Source organism: Pantherophis guttatus, chromosome 1 (assembly GCF_059756535.1).
Source record: "Pantherophis guttatus breed Tessera chromosome 1, ASM5975653v1, whole genome shotgun sequence".
Taxonomy (NCBI): Eukaryota; Metazoa; Chordata; class Lepidosauria; order Squamata; family Colubridae; genus Pantherophis; species Pantherophis guttatus.
Window position 1 is genome coordinate 217,548,409 of NC_142063.1, and position 15,171 is coordinate 217,563,579.

Here is a 15,171-nt window from a genome sequence, read left to right on the forward strand (position 1 = left end):
AGCAATAGCACTTATATACCGCTTCATAGTGCTTTACAACCCTCTCTAAGCAGTTTACAATATTCTGGGTCCTCATTTTACTGATCTCAGAAGGATGGAAAGCTGAGTCAACCTTGAGCCTGTCAGGATCGAACTCCTGACAGTGGAACGCAGAGTTAGCCTGCAATATTGCATTCTAACCACTAACCACTGAGACCATGGCTGTCACAAGAACAGAAGATAATTAAAGGAAGAAGACAAAGTTTTCCCCACAGGCTGAATTGGCCTAGTTACTTTAAGATTCTGGCCAAAGCATTTATATCCTAACTGGATTAAATCGGTACCTTTGTAACATATTACTTCTGAGGAGTTCCCTCCTCTGTTCCTGTAGACAGTAAATTAGTCTAACAGGATCCATTTGAGCAAATGCACAGAACAATATTTGACAGTAAGAAGCCTGTCAAAGACTAAGAAGTTTAACTTTTTCTCAAGTTGGCACCAAACCGCAAAAGGAGAGACAGGCTTTATGTTATACAGTAATTATTTAGCAGTAATTCCTTAATGTATCACTGCAGCTCTGACAGGGCCAAATGGTTCTGCTCTCTTTATGAAAGGGCTAAATTAAATATGGTGGTGGCTTCAGGAAAAGAGATTTGCAAGTACAGTTAGTCCTCAATTTACAACACTTCATTTAGTGACCGTTTGAAGTTCAAAAGACATAAGGATTGGGCCAACACAAGACTCCTACTGCTGTGCACTATCCTCCTGCCCCAAAACCTAGAAGAAAACTATATGAATAAAAGAAGAAGGAGAAGAAGTCTCAGATCAATTACTCTGAATAAATCAATATAGGCCAGTGTATAGGCAATATAGGCAGCGCTGGCTGGGGGATTCTGAGAGTTGAAGTCCACCCATCTTCAAGCTACAAAGGTTGAGAAACACTGATATAGGCTTTCATTGTAAAAGCTTGAAGCCACTTGCTCTGCTATGGGGATAATAGAATTACAGACGTTTTTTGAAATAAAAAATCAAGTCAACAGATAATGGTGAAGCTAAGTTTTTCTGGAAAATGTGCCCCCAAAGCAAAAATATGTTTGGTTAGCTATACCAAGATATAGAAAAATGGTGCTCAAGAATGTTCCAGGCATATTCAAGACTAAGCATTCCTTTCGCAACTCATATATGAGGAATGGGGAGGACGAAAAGTAACCTGATTTCTGATGAACTACATATTTCATAAGGGAGCACGGTGGCTCAGTGGTCAAAGACACTGAGCTCGTCAGCTGGAAACTGACAGTCCGGGTTCAAGACCTGAACATGACACAAGAGAGTGAGCTCCCATTACTTGTCCCAGCTCCTGCTCACATAGCAGTTCAAAAGCATGCAAATGCGAGTAGATAAATAGGTACCCCCACCCTTTGGAATCAACTTCCTTTGGGGCTCCGGTTGGCCCCTGACCTTCGCACCTTTCGCCGTGAATTGAAAACCTGGCTATTTATGTCCCCCAGCCTGGACTGATGGGGTAGTATATTTTAAAATTTTTAAAACTTTTCATATTTTTATGTATATTGTTGATTTTAACAGTTGCTTGGTCGATGGTTGTTGTGAGCCACCCTGAGTCCTTGAAGATAGGGCGGCATACAAATTTTATAAATAAATAAATTATAAATAAATACCGCTTTGGTGAGAAGGTAAGAGCGTGCTGTGTGCCTCAGCCTATAGAAGCTTCTTTGGAAACCCTGGTTCCCTCAGCTAAGAGACAGAAATGAGCACTGCCCCCTAGAATCAGACTCAACTGGAAAGGGGAAACCTTTACCTTTATTTTTATATATTTCACAGCCGATCAAATAGCATGTGTAAAAAAACCCTGAGGAATCTCACAAGTATCCATTTAGCAAGAATGCACAGTTTTTCTTAAGAAGGTAAGGAATCAAGGAAGGAAAAACCCAGAGCCCGAATTATGGAATTATCTTAAATTCTTGAAAAGTCCTGAAGGACTTCTAAAGTTTGATTATTTTCTCTGAAATCGGAGAAGGAATGAAGAAAAAAGGACAAAAAAATGCTCAGAAAGGCTCGAATGTAGAACTGGTAATTAAGAAATAATCAATCAGAAAGAGTAACATAAGGAGATTAAGCACCTGTTTGGCAGTTAATGGATGGAAGGAAGGAGAAAGAAAAATAATCAAATTTTGCCCAGGTTTAGCAGAGAATCCAGTTTCACTTGGGAAATCTGAATGAATATTGAAATCCACAGTGATCACACAGGGAAAGAATAGAATAGAATAGAATAGAATAGAATAGAATAGAATAGAATAGAATAGAATAGAATAGAATAGAATAGAATAGAATAGAATAGAATAGAATAGAGTAGAGTAGAGTAGAGTAGAGTAGATTTTTTTATTGGCCAAGTGTGATTGGACACACAAGGAATTTGTCTTGGTGCATAAGCTCTAAGTGTACATAAAAAGAAAAGATTGGGGAAACACGGATGATTCCTTCTGATAGCCTTGGGGAATGGTAAAACCAGCTTGATATAATGGAATTCAAACAAATATGACCTTGGTTTAGGGAGGCAAGGGAGAACACAGACCTTCCCTTCAGTATCCAACTACTGTAGACAGAATGAGTTAAAGCAAGTATAGCTTATTGCTGTGGCAGTTGTTAAGTGCTGTTGACTCTAAGGGATAAAACAATATTTCAGATACAATAGATAAAAGCACGTGACCATCAAAAATATATGATAATAAAGCACTTTGAGCAACAAATAAATCCACTGAGTTCAATGGCAACTTACTTCACATCAAGGCTGAATGCAACTTATGTCTAAATAATGCTAATTCTACTTTTTTAAAAGTTTGATCTTGAATAAAGGTGACTGAAGCACAATGCAGCTTTGCTTGTGGCGATGGGCGCTTACATAAAAAAAGTGATGCAGGAAAAATACATCTTGGAATTGAAGGAGGATTCTATGATTATGTTTTACCACTCTGGCTGTTATAGTAGACAGGTAGCCCTCAACTTACAACAGTTCATTTACTGACCATTCAAAGTTACAACGGCACTGAAGAAAGTGACTTATGAGTGTTTTTCACACTTACAACCATTGAAGCATGCCTATGATTCTATAGGGATTCCATAGCATAGGGATGCTATGATGAAGCATCCCTATGATCAAAATTTAGATGCTTGGCAACTGATTCATATTTATGACGGTTGCAGTGTCCCAAGGTCATGGGATCAGCTTCTTCGACCTTCTGACAAGCAAAGTCAATGGGGAAGCCAGATGCACTTAACAACCATGTTGCTAACTTAACTGCAGTGATTCACTTAACAGCTGTGGCAAGGAAGGTTGCAAAATGGGGCAAAATTCACTTAACCACTTAAATCGCTTAAAAACATACATTTTTGGGCCCCATTGGTCGTAAGTCAGAGTAAATACCATGGCAATCCACACAATTTCTGTCCATGAAATGGGCAGAAAGGAGAAATTAGGATCTGAAAGGAAGACATCAGCCAACATAGACTGACCTGATGTAGGGCGCCAACCATTTTGCGAGTCTCTTGATAGACCGTTTCGGAAGTCCAGTGGGGGTTCAGCTCCTTTAGGGCTTTCGCCAGGCGGTTGTGCTCTCGCAACCAGAGAGTGTGCAGAGCTGCCAAGGAAAGCACTTCGCTCGACCTGGTATCCCCAGCCATGAAGCACTCGATCCTTTCTGCTTTGTCCCCCCTTGGATCTTGGGCACAAGGAGAAGGCACTTGGTCAACAAAAGGAAGATATTCAAGCCCTTTATCAAAATGTAGCAGGTTAATTCTTAGGAGGCCTTCTCTGCTAGTCAGATTCTTCAGCTTGTTCTCCGCGGCAGCTGTGCTGCCATAAACAGTAGAGGCATCCAGGAAGGAAGTAACTATATTCATCTGTTGCCTTGGGTTTATCACTGATAGATTTCCTAACATTCCCTGTTGACCAGTGATACATGAAGGCGTTGAACGATAAAAAGGGATGCAATCCATTCTTGCAGAGAATGTATCATTGGGAAAGATCTGTGAATTGAATGAATTATTTTAATGAAAGAGCATAGCCCATTTTTATCACATTGTGGATCAGATTTATTAAGTTTAGAATAAAAGGAGGTATAAAACCACACATACAGTATTAATAGAAAGGTGTTTGCTACAGTAGAAAGTCTTCTCCTGTACAAATTTATAATCCTTGGTGCAACTTCATTTTACAATTCATCTCCATTTTTACGCAGTGTTTTGTAGTAAGGCCCAGTGCATACACCAGGGATCAGCATGAGTGAAAGGCCTCTTTTGAATAGCAATAGCACTTGGACTTATATACCGCTTCACAGTGCTTTACAGCCCTCTCTAAGTGGTTTACAGAATCAGCCTATTGCCCCCCAACAATCTGGGTCCTCATTTTACCCACCTCGGAAGGATGGAAGGCTGAGTCAACCTTGAGCCTGAATGGATAAGGACTTTTTCTAATTTGGCACAAGGAATAGTAATCACAGTTCAGTCTTTTGCCTAAAATCCGATCTGTGATCTTTTTCTAACAGTGGCAAAATAGTTCACAGAAAGCACTTCCCCTAACCCATTGGTGGATCTATTTGTAGATCTGTGGAATGTCACATTCTTTATTAGGGGTGCAAAAAAAAATCATTTCATAGTGGTGCAGTGGCTTAGAGGTGGAGCTCTTGCCTCACAATCAGGAGGCTGTGAATGTTGTGGTCCACCAGCAGCCTGCGGAGCTGGCAGCGGAGTCGGACAGCGATGAGGCTGAGGAAGAACATGGGCCAATCCTGGAGGCTGGGGAAGGCCTGGATGAGGGCTCTGCATCGGAGGCAGAATTGGGGCCAGGGCCATCGGGGAGTGATGTGCAGACTTCGGAGCCTCCAGAGGCTGACAGTAGAGAGGCAGAGGAACAGGAGGAACCTGTTCCTAGTGCACATATGAGAATAGCTGCCAGAAGGCAGGAGCAGCTAAAGCAGAGAGGATGACTTGGGAGTAGGGCCAAGAGATGATTGGCCCCTCCCATAAGGCTTAAAAGACCAGCAATGGCTCTTGGCCTCTTTGCCATAAAACAACTGTTGAGAGAATTGCTTCTTGTTTGGCTGTAGTTATTTCTTCTGTTCCCGAACTGTTGCCAAGAAAGCCTTTGGCAGTTTGCCTAATTATCCCAAGGTCAGAGATAAACTAAAGACTGGTGTTTTAAGGACTTTGCTTTCATGTCATTTAGAATATGCTGAGAATGAGTTAATTCTCAGCTGTTTTAATAAAATCTGTTTGTTTTTGGGAACTGTTTTACATTTAATATCAACTACGTGGGCCTAGGTCACAACAGTGAGTTTGATCCTAGGTAGCGGCAGATATTTCTCTCTCTGGGCATAATGAGTAATTATCTGCTGCGAACTCTGCATTGGCGACAGGAAAGGCATCTGGCAAGTAAACACTCAGCTCCATTCAGTTGCCCTGACTCCACCCCAATGTAAGGGATTACAGGGTCATTAAAAGACAAAAAAAATGGTTTCTTTTCATATTTGGCATAAAACATACAGAGATATTTATACTTGTTTTGTTTATAAAATGGGGGAATAATATCTGAGCTGAGTTGCAAAATTCTAGCTGCAGAAAACTCAGGTCTTTTGCGGACATCCAGGGATTGTCCAGTTATTTGAAACACACATTTGGGTAGCTGTAGTTTAAGGTGCAGATTTTTTAAAAAACAAAATATGCAAAAATGTTGGTGGTGGTGTGGACTTAATAAATCTAAATAAATAAACCAGGAGCACGGCAGATAAAAGGAGAGGATTTAACTTTTTCCTTTGATCTGTGGTCTTAAAGGAAAATTCTCTAAATATCAGCTGCTTTGTTGGCTTTATTTCTCTTCCCAGAGGGGAATTTCAAGTGAAAAGCCTTTTGTGGCAGAGCAAGTTGTCATACGCCACAACTGGGAATGTCTTTTCTGCCGTGTTATGCATGAACAAGTTTTATTTCTTTTTTTAAAGAACTCCTTTGTGTAGTTAGTGGAGTCATACAGAAAGAAAGGAGAAACAGACATTTCATGATCTCCATGGAGGAGAAACCATTCTGTATGTAGAGGGAATTCTTATACAGGTAGTCCTCGACTTACAACACTTCATTTAGTGACCATTTGACATTACTGAAAAAAGTGACCATGTTTCATCCTGACAACCATTGCAGCATCCCTGTGGTCACATGATCAAAATTCAGACGCTTGGCAACTGACTCATATTTATGACGGTTGCAGTGCCTTGGGGTCATGCAATCGGATTCTGCGATGTTCTGATGAGCAAAATCAATGGGGAAGCCAGATTTACTTAACAACCGTGGTATTAACAACTGAAGTGATTCAATTAACAACTATGGCAAGAAAGGTTGTAAAATAGGGTTGTAAAACTCACTTAACACATGTTTCACTTAGCAACAGAAATTTTACACTCTATTGTAGTCATAAGTAGAGGACTACCTATATTTGGCATCATTGGAATATAACCTAAAGTGCAGGAATTCTGCAATATTCAGAAACCTTCCTTTTTTGTCACTGTGGAAATCAATTGGTCAACTCAGCTGTGGCTGAATTCCTGAACTAAGATGTTGTACTTTCCCATTTCCAGTTACTTCGTAGGAGGAAGGTGTCACAAAGAAGTGTTGATTAAGCTACATCTAACATTGCCATTCTTGTATATTACCTTTGTTCTGATTATTAATATCAGTAAAGTTGCAGGAGATAAAGAAAACAATGTAGATTTCCCTACAGCTATTTTGGTGGAGCTGAAAATGTTAAGCTAAAATACGTTTACACATTTGGAACTACCCTTAATATTATGTCATGAGATTTTTATCATTGTGGTATCAAAATAAGTGGTGTTGCACAACAGTTTTTACACTGGAACATCTTATTTTTTTCATTCAGGGGAAATACATTGGGGCTGCCATGTATAGTAAGTACTGAATTCTGTCATAATTCCACTGTCTGTTAAATGCAAATAGAAGAATTCTTCTGCTAATGATTTGAGGGTGCATGTTCAGCTTTATCCTTAATTATTAGGAGAAAATATTTCTAGCTATTTAACTATATTTATCACAACGGCAATTTAAATAAAATATAATTTCCATCCTGCCTTTAGAAAAATTAATTACTATCAGGACATCAAATAGCTACTAGCTATTAAAATCTATCTCAGAATTATAATTATCACACTCAAGAGGATTCTTCTGTTTTGACGGAAGAAATTCATTCTTCTGAGGTACTTTTCTTATTCTTAATCTTCAAAGAAATAATATATTAAATGGAGATTGATAGAACAAAAATTTAGGGACCAATTGCATAAGAGGTGAGGAACTCACCTGAGCCTTCATTTATATTTATTTATTATTTATTATATTTTCACTTTCCCCCCCACCCATAATAGTATTCTTGACCATTGGGTTAATTAGACTGGCAAAAAGCTTGGAATCTGTATTAGCATTTAAACTTGGGATATTTTTATTTCAACGTTGCATACTTTTTAACTGTATATGTGTTCATGTTTAGGGTGAAGTAAACATGTATAAGTATATACATATGTATGTATGTATATATGTATATACATACTGTATATGTGTTCATGTTTTGGGTGGAGTAAATGAACACAGTTTACTTCACGGAAACCAAAATGTGTAGTTGTTTAACTTTGACTCAGCATGTTACTACTTTATGGCTTAGTTTATTCTGTGAACTCAGCCAACGATGTCTTGTTTAATAAGCCATGGTTAATCAAATTAAAATATTTGAATACAGCCAAAGGGTTGTAATGGCTTGTCAGTTTGACAAGACATAAAAGAATGGAACAAATTGCTATAAAGCACCTATTATGTCTCCTATGGATGTTGTGGAATAAATGAATCTACCCCTCAATTACCTAATACAAAGTCAAGATATCTAACCAAATAACCAAATCCTGTCTGTGTCCTTCATAGGATAACATCTGTTCCCATTAGATTAAAGCAAAATGGAGATATCTCGGATGGATTTCTTGAATGTAAAACATATCCTCAAACCCAGAGGGACAATTTTCATTACAGGTTGGCTGGATTTTCATTATAGCTGGTAGGTCCCTGAAGAAGGATTGATATTTCCTCAAAGGACTCCCTTGTTTTTAATAACCATGCTGCGCAGGATGGCGAGACTTCTGAATATGCTCACCACTGGAATTTCATACGTCAAATACATCTGCTTGCACTGATAGGCTTCAAAGGACACCACTTGAAGCCCTTCAAGAGTGAAGTAGTTTAAGTAGATACAAGCACACATGTGTAAAAAAATGCAATGACAGATCATTTGGTCACATCCAGATGCACATCTGTGAATGGGACTCTTTTTAAAAAAGTATTTAAAAATAAATAAAAAATTTTAAAACTGTACCTGTATTGGGAAGCATGGATTTTGGTTTGCACAGGTCAGTTGGCAATTGATGGCTCCCTGGAAGGAAGGTCGGTTTTCACTTTGGGGAGTAAAGGCAAGGTCATGGTCTATATATTGGCCCCATACAGTGATCAGATCAGAATATAACTCATCTTCAGTGACAGCCTCATTAGACGCCTCAATAATTTTTCTCGTCACTTCACGTACCTGGAGGACAATGAGTTAACAAATCACCATGTTAGTACTTTTTTTCCCCTAATGTTATCCCATCCCTGAAAAAGCCTCCACCCCCAAATTGTTGGCTTTTTTCTTTATGTTTTGGAGTGGCACTTAAATGCAGGTGTAGGAGTTGGACATCACAGAAGGTTGAATTACATATTTACCAGCACGTTATCCATCCTTTAGTATCTTAGGGATACTATGTTCTGCCCCAGCTACAGACCCCAAAGAACGCAGCGCACACAAAGTCTGTACAAACCTTAGTTTACTAAATTAAACAGTATTTTTTTTTCAAACAAAGGCTGTTAATTAACTTCCTTAACAGCCTACAAGAATCCAAAGAATAAATAATCTTAATCTTACTATGAGTGGCAGAAAGCCCAGAAGCAATTTGCAGAGAACTAAGATCAAGGCACAAAGGAGAGTGAGGAGAGTGTTGTTCCCTGCAAATTGCTTCAGTTGGCGTTCCTCCTTAAATAGCTAAGGGAGTGGGCAATTACCCCCAAGCTTTACTCTTGAGGAGACCTCCTCCTGAGGAGCCACTCCTGCCTTTTGGCAGCTCTGCATGCCTGTGCATCAAGAAGAGGCTCCTCCTCTTCATCCTCTTCACTTAAGGGAGCTTCTGGAGGTTCTGAAAGCCCTGGCTGAATTCTCACCTCTGGCACCACATCTTCTCCAGCCTCATTGTCCGACTCGAGTGCCAGCTGCATAGGCTGCTGGCGCAGCACCATCCCAGCCTCCTCGCTGTCCGAATCAGCCACCAGCCGCACAGGCCATGTACGGGCCACAACATACTATAAGATACAAGGCTTAGTATCTTGAGGGAGACTCACATAACTTGATTATTTGGTAACTACTAACTGTGCTCCTATATATGGCTACTCAGAGGTGACCTCCATTTAGTTCAATGAGACTTATGTTCAGATACAATTACACTCTAAGGCAGGGGTAAAATCTACTTACCTTCCTTACCAGTTCAGAAGTGCACGCACCACACATGTCCCATGCGCACACAAACCTTCTGCGCATGCGCAAAACACACATTACTTCCTGTTTAATGTGTAAAAAGCACATTACTTCCTGGTTAAAACCAGGAAGTAATGACACCCGGGTGGGTGGGTGGAGCTTCACTCCGCCATTGCTACCAGATTGCCAAACCACCAGCCAAGATTGCTACTGGACTGGGCAATCCGGTCCGATTCAGGAGCATTTCACCCTTGCTCTAAGGGGTCTTACATAGCATCCTCAATCATATAATGAGAGTACTTCTATCCACCAAAAAAAGAAGATGGGAAAGAAACTGAAAAGCACAGCTTCTGAGGGGAAGGGTTGCTTTCTGGCACCTGGATGAGAGCCTAGAAGCAGTCAGGCAATCAGATATTTGTCTTTTAGATGGTATTCATGCAGGTCCAGAGTCTCTTTCCCAGACAGAAATACAGAGGTTGTCTTGCCTGTGATGCAATGAAAGATTGGCCCATTATGTATAGGATATTGTTAATGGTTAAGATACTGGGCTTATCGACCAGAGAGATCCAAGAACTGCATGAACAGGGTGAGCTCCCATTCCTGCCCCAACTCTTTCCAACCTAGCAGTTCGATATCATGCAAATGCAAGTAGATAAATAGGTACCACCAATGGGAAGATAACAGCATTCTGTGCACCTCGCATATAGTCATGCTGGCCATGTGACCACAAAAACATCTTCAGACAATGCTGGCTTCCTTGGCTAAAAAACAGAGATGAACACTTCCCCCTACAGTCAAACATGACTGGACAGGGGAAATCTTTATCTTTTCAGTTTGTATGCTCTAGCAGTGCAATGAGCAAGCACCATGTTTTTTTTGTTCTAGTATTGGTCCCGATGTTATACAGTATGTATAGACCTCCTTTCTACAATTTGCATTTTCTACATGCAACGTGTGGAAGTAGCAGTGTTCACAGATTGGAGGGGAACAACTCTTATTCTAATATGTTCACAAAGGTATAAAATCGAATACATCTATCCAGTCCCTAATCATATCTCCTTTTTTCCATTCATTAGAAACAAGGCCACAATTTTCCATATATCTAATGTTCATGAATGAATAATTCCATATCAGCATTTCCCCTGTCAATGGAATCTTGGCTAGAAAGGAAGGGAAGCACCATCTAGAATCTTTTCTTTGTGAGCTTCCTAACCCTTACCTCATGCAGCACATCTTCTATCATTCAATCTGTGTCTCTCCAGATATTGATGAGGGCAACATCTCAGCAGTGTGGAAAAATATGAGGACTGCTAGGAATTTTAATTTGCCAACATACAGAAGGCTGAAACTCATCCCTATAATCCTATAATCTACGGATTAGAAGACAGTACACAAAGTTGCCCCCAGCATAGGGCTCATCAAACTGAAAGAATCAACTTGTCTTTCCATATCCTAAACAATGTCAGGGTTTTCACTCTGCAACTGAACATGAAGAGAGTGACAAAAATGAAAGATGTACAATGGCACTTTGGTACTCAACTGTTTTGAAACTCATCGGATTTGGTACTCAATACATTTTGACATGAACATTTTGTCCCAGTACTCATCATTTGTTTGGTACTTGATGCACAAATTGGAATTTGTCAGTGTCGGCTGCCTTGTGACTCACTATATTATTCCTTATGGGAAAAAATTGTTTGGTGCTCATCGTTTTTAGGTACTCATCGCACCTCCAGAAACCAATTAATGGTGAGTACCAAGGTACGACTGTTGTAGTACCTAAACTCCGTTTCTTGAACTTTTTATGTTGGTATATGGTACATATCATCCTCATGAAGACTTTTCTGCTCTTCATTACCTTTGGAACTGCTTTGTCTCTTTTAGGCTGAGTTTGATTACTGTTAATAGCTGCTGTTTGACTATGTTTGTTGGATTGAATGTTGTTGAATTATAGAAAGTTACTTCTCAACGCGTTTCCTTATTTTTTTTTTTTCTTGCCTGGAAGCTTATGTTTCAGCAAAGTAAAGATGCCTACTAAGCAACTTTATTTTGAAAAATGATTTCGTCCTGTACTGACCGAAGGCAATGGAAATCCATTATGTAAGAAACCGAGATTCCATCCTCTGGGCTGACTTAGTTCATCTTCATAAACTGGAGGAAGCCATCTAGCTAGAGCAGTGTTGGAAGCTCCCCAAGTAGGATGTTCCCTATGTAATTAAAATAATTAAATTAAAATAATTTATATCGTTACAATTATTTATTATGACAGTCTATTTCATGTGTAATTTCCTTTCTATTCTTACAAACAGTCCTCAGTTAATGACAGCAATTGGAATTTCCATCACTAAGGTGTAAAGTGATGTCATGTGATTGCATCGCTGAGTGATGACAATCTCAGCAGTTCTCTTTGCCAATGTTAAGTGAGAATCACGGGTCATTAGGCAAGGTCCCCCTGGTAATTTCCTACCAGGTTCCAGGAAGCAAAATCAGTGGGGAAGCTGGCGGGAAGTCACGAGTCCTGGAGGTTTGCAAGCAGGCTGGTGGGCAGGTAAGTGGTTGCTATGGGAGCTGCTGCAGCCCAGAGTGAGTGCAGTTAGTGGCTGCTGCTGACTGGAGCAAGCCAATCAAATTGCACAAGGTGTTCCATAGTCTTGCAAGAGTCTCCAATCCTTGCATGGCCAGTAGCTGCCTTGTGAAGGGCCAGGCTGGGCATATCTCATCAGCAGTGGGAGGAAGAAGATGGAGAAGGCCCCCGGGGCAACATAAGTGGCAGAGCACAGGGCAGATTGGGGAAAGTTGAAGATCACCCTGTGATTGTAAATGTGGGGAGCTTGACAAGCACTCAAATTTTGATCATGTGACCCCAGAAGCACTGCAGCAACAGGCATAACTATCACTCATTTAGTCATGTCGTAACAAATGATTGTTAAGTGGGGCCCTACCTGAATTTATTGTTTTATTACAGCCAAGCCACTCTACTTATGCCTGTACATCTTGCCAGTGGGAGAGAAAAGAATCAGAACATTGGAGAAAATGACCAGATAATGCTGGAATATTTAATTTTAAGGGAAAGAAAGCCAAATGTAGCCAAATGTATCCTGGACGTCCCAAAACAGATGTTAAAACACCCAAAGTGATGCTAAATGGAAGGAAGAAGCAATGGGCCCTCACACGGAGGGAAGTCTTAAAGCATGAGGTGATAAAAGCACAATTGCATATAATTTTAATCAGGAGGAATCAAAGAAAAAGCCAGCATGATTGCCCATAAAATTTAATGAAGAGTTGAAAACGCAGAGAGAGGGGGGGGAGAGGGAGAGAGAAATGGAAAGAAGGTCAGGCCACAAAGGGCAAAGAGACAAGTAATCCTGAACTGAAGAACAGGAGGAAAATGAGAGCCCAGAATGTGCTGACATTAGAAAAAAGGATGCTAATAAAAACAAAAGGGGCTTTTAAAGATGTGTTCAAATGAAATTCCGAAGAAAAAGAATCAATATATCAACTGCCCAGGGAAGGTGATAAAATGCTAACAGGTAAGTGGCAAAGTAGGGGCAGATTTACTTAAGATATTGTGTGGTTCATTCTTTAGTAAAGAATTACTGGTTCCTCTGGAAGTTAGGAAGAACAGGTGAATTCATACTTCAAGATTAGATGAATTGAATATTTTTAGAAAAACTAACTAGATGGCCTTCCTGAATCCTCTTTGAGAGAAAGAGAGAGAGAGAGAGAGAGAGAGAGAGAGAGAGGGAGGGAGGGAGGGAGAGAGAGAGAGAGAGAGAGAGAGAGAGAGAGAGAGAGAGAGAGAGAGAGAGAGAGATGACAATAGATAGATAGATAGATGATAATAGATAGCAGTGGTAGGTTTCTACCAGTTCGCCCTAGTTCAGGCAAACCAGCAATGGTAGGAGGTTCCGCCCACCCACCCAGACATCATCACAGACGCTCTGCATATGTGCAGGAGGTTCTGCACATACGCAGAAGTGCCACACGTGAGCGAAGCAAGCGCACATGCGTGCTCCCGATTCCTTACTGGTAAGCAAAGGTAAGTGGAACCCAGTACTGATAGATAGATAGATAGATAGATAGATAGATAGATAGATAGATAGATAGATAGATGACAGATAGATAGATAGATAGATAGATAGATAGATAGATAGATAGATAGATAGATGGATTGATCCTGAAGAACCAAAGTGTCAGATGACTGGAGGAGAGCCAATGGGGAACAAGGAAGTAAACTAGAGGCTAGTCAGTCTGACTTTCACTTCTAGAGGGATTCTAGAATAGATCATAAAGAGAAGCAGCTTAAAAAGAATGGGATGATTAGACTTAAACAAACATGGATCTGCAAAGAGACAATCTTTCCAGACTCATCTTAACTCTTTTTTTTTTTTAAAGGTAACTGCTTTATTAGATTATGGAATTGATCTAGGTATAGTGCAGCTTGATTTTGGCAAAGCATTTGTAAGTCTCTTGCTACAACGATCGGTAGGCTAATGAAAGTATAGGCTGGGTGGCATCAAAATTAAGTGGACATATGGCTGGCCTGAAAACTGCATTCAAAGAGAGCTCATCAGTTCCTTATCAAATAGGAAAGAGGTATAAAGCGGGATGCTCCAAGAATCAGCTCTTTATTCCAGGGGTTCCCAATCCCGGGTCCATGGACCAGCACTGGGCCACGGCATGCCAGAAACCAGGCCACAGAAACAAGCGAAACCCCATCTGCAGGATCAGGCAGCACATGAAACCACACCCGCTTTGGTCGGCGGAAAAACCTCTCTCCACAGAACCAGTCCCTGGTGCCCAAAAGGTTGGGGGGGGGGGGCACTGCTCTATTCTTAATATTTTATTAATTATTCAGAAATGGCCGTAGCTTGCCAATGATACCACAATGGGTAGGATGACTAATGCCACTGAAAACAGAAACAATGTTCAAGACAGAACGATGTTTTATTCCAAGTAACACAATGCATTTTAAGAGGGATTTCTGTAAAGTTCTTTACAGGTAGTCCTCGACTTATGACCACAATTGAGACCAGAATTTCTATTGCTAAGCAAGGTGGTTGTTAAGTGAGTTGAGCCTGATTTGTTGACTTTTTTGTTTGCTCTGGTTGTTAAGGAAATCACTGGAGCTGTTAAGTGTATCATGCCATCGTTTGCTTGTCATCTGGAAACATTGCAAATGGCGATTACATGCAACCACTACAAATACATGCTGGTTGCCCAGTGCCCAAATTTTGATCTCATAACCATGGAGATGTTACAGTGGCAGAAATGTGAGGATTGATTATAGGTCTTTTTTTATTTCCCCAGTGCAGTTGCAACATTGAACAGTCACTAAACAAATGGTTGTAAATTAGCTCAAGTTTGGTGCTCAGTTATGGACACCAGAAAGTTCAGGGAAATTGAAAAGCCTCCAAGAAAGGCATCAGAGAACTAGAAATTGAACCCTATAAACAAAGCCTTGAGGAGCTGGGTATGTTTAATCTTGAGAAAAGATTGGGACAGCTATGATAACCCTCTTTAAATACCTGAAAGGGAGTCCCATATCAGGACCTGTTCCAGAATGCGGAAACACAGAA

At 40.3% G+C, this 15,171-nt stretch overlaps 1 protein-coding gene across 1 annotated transcript in view; it reads right to left on the minus strand.

Annotated features, from left to right (window-relative positions):
* The window catches only part of TPO (thyroid peroxidase), a 64,911-nt gene that overhangs the window by 17,298 nt on the left and 32,442 nt on the right, over positions 1-15,171 (minus strand). Inside the window, exons 4-6 of the mRNA XM_087889276.1 lie at positions 11,670-11,799; positions 8,408-8,614; positions 3,508-4,020 (exon numbers count right to left, since the gene is read on the minus strand). Of these exons, the coding sequence (XP_087745402.1) occupies positions 3,508-4,020; positions 8,408-8,614; positions 11,670-11,799 (850 nt within the window). The remainder of the gene's footprint in view (positions 1-3,507; positions 4,021-8,407; positions 8,615-11,669; positions 11,800-15,171) is intronic.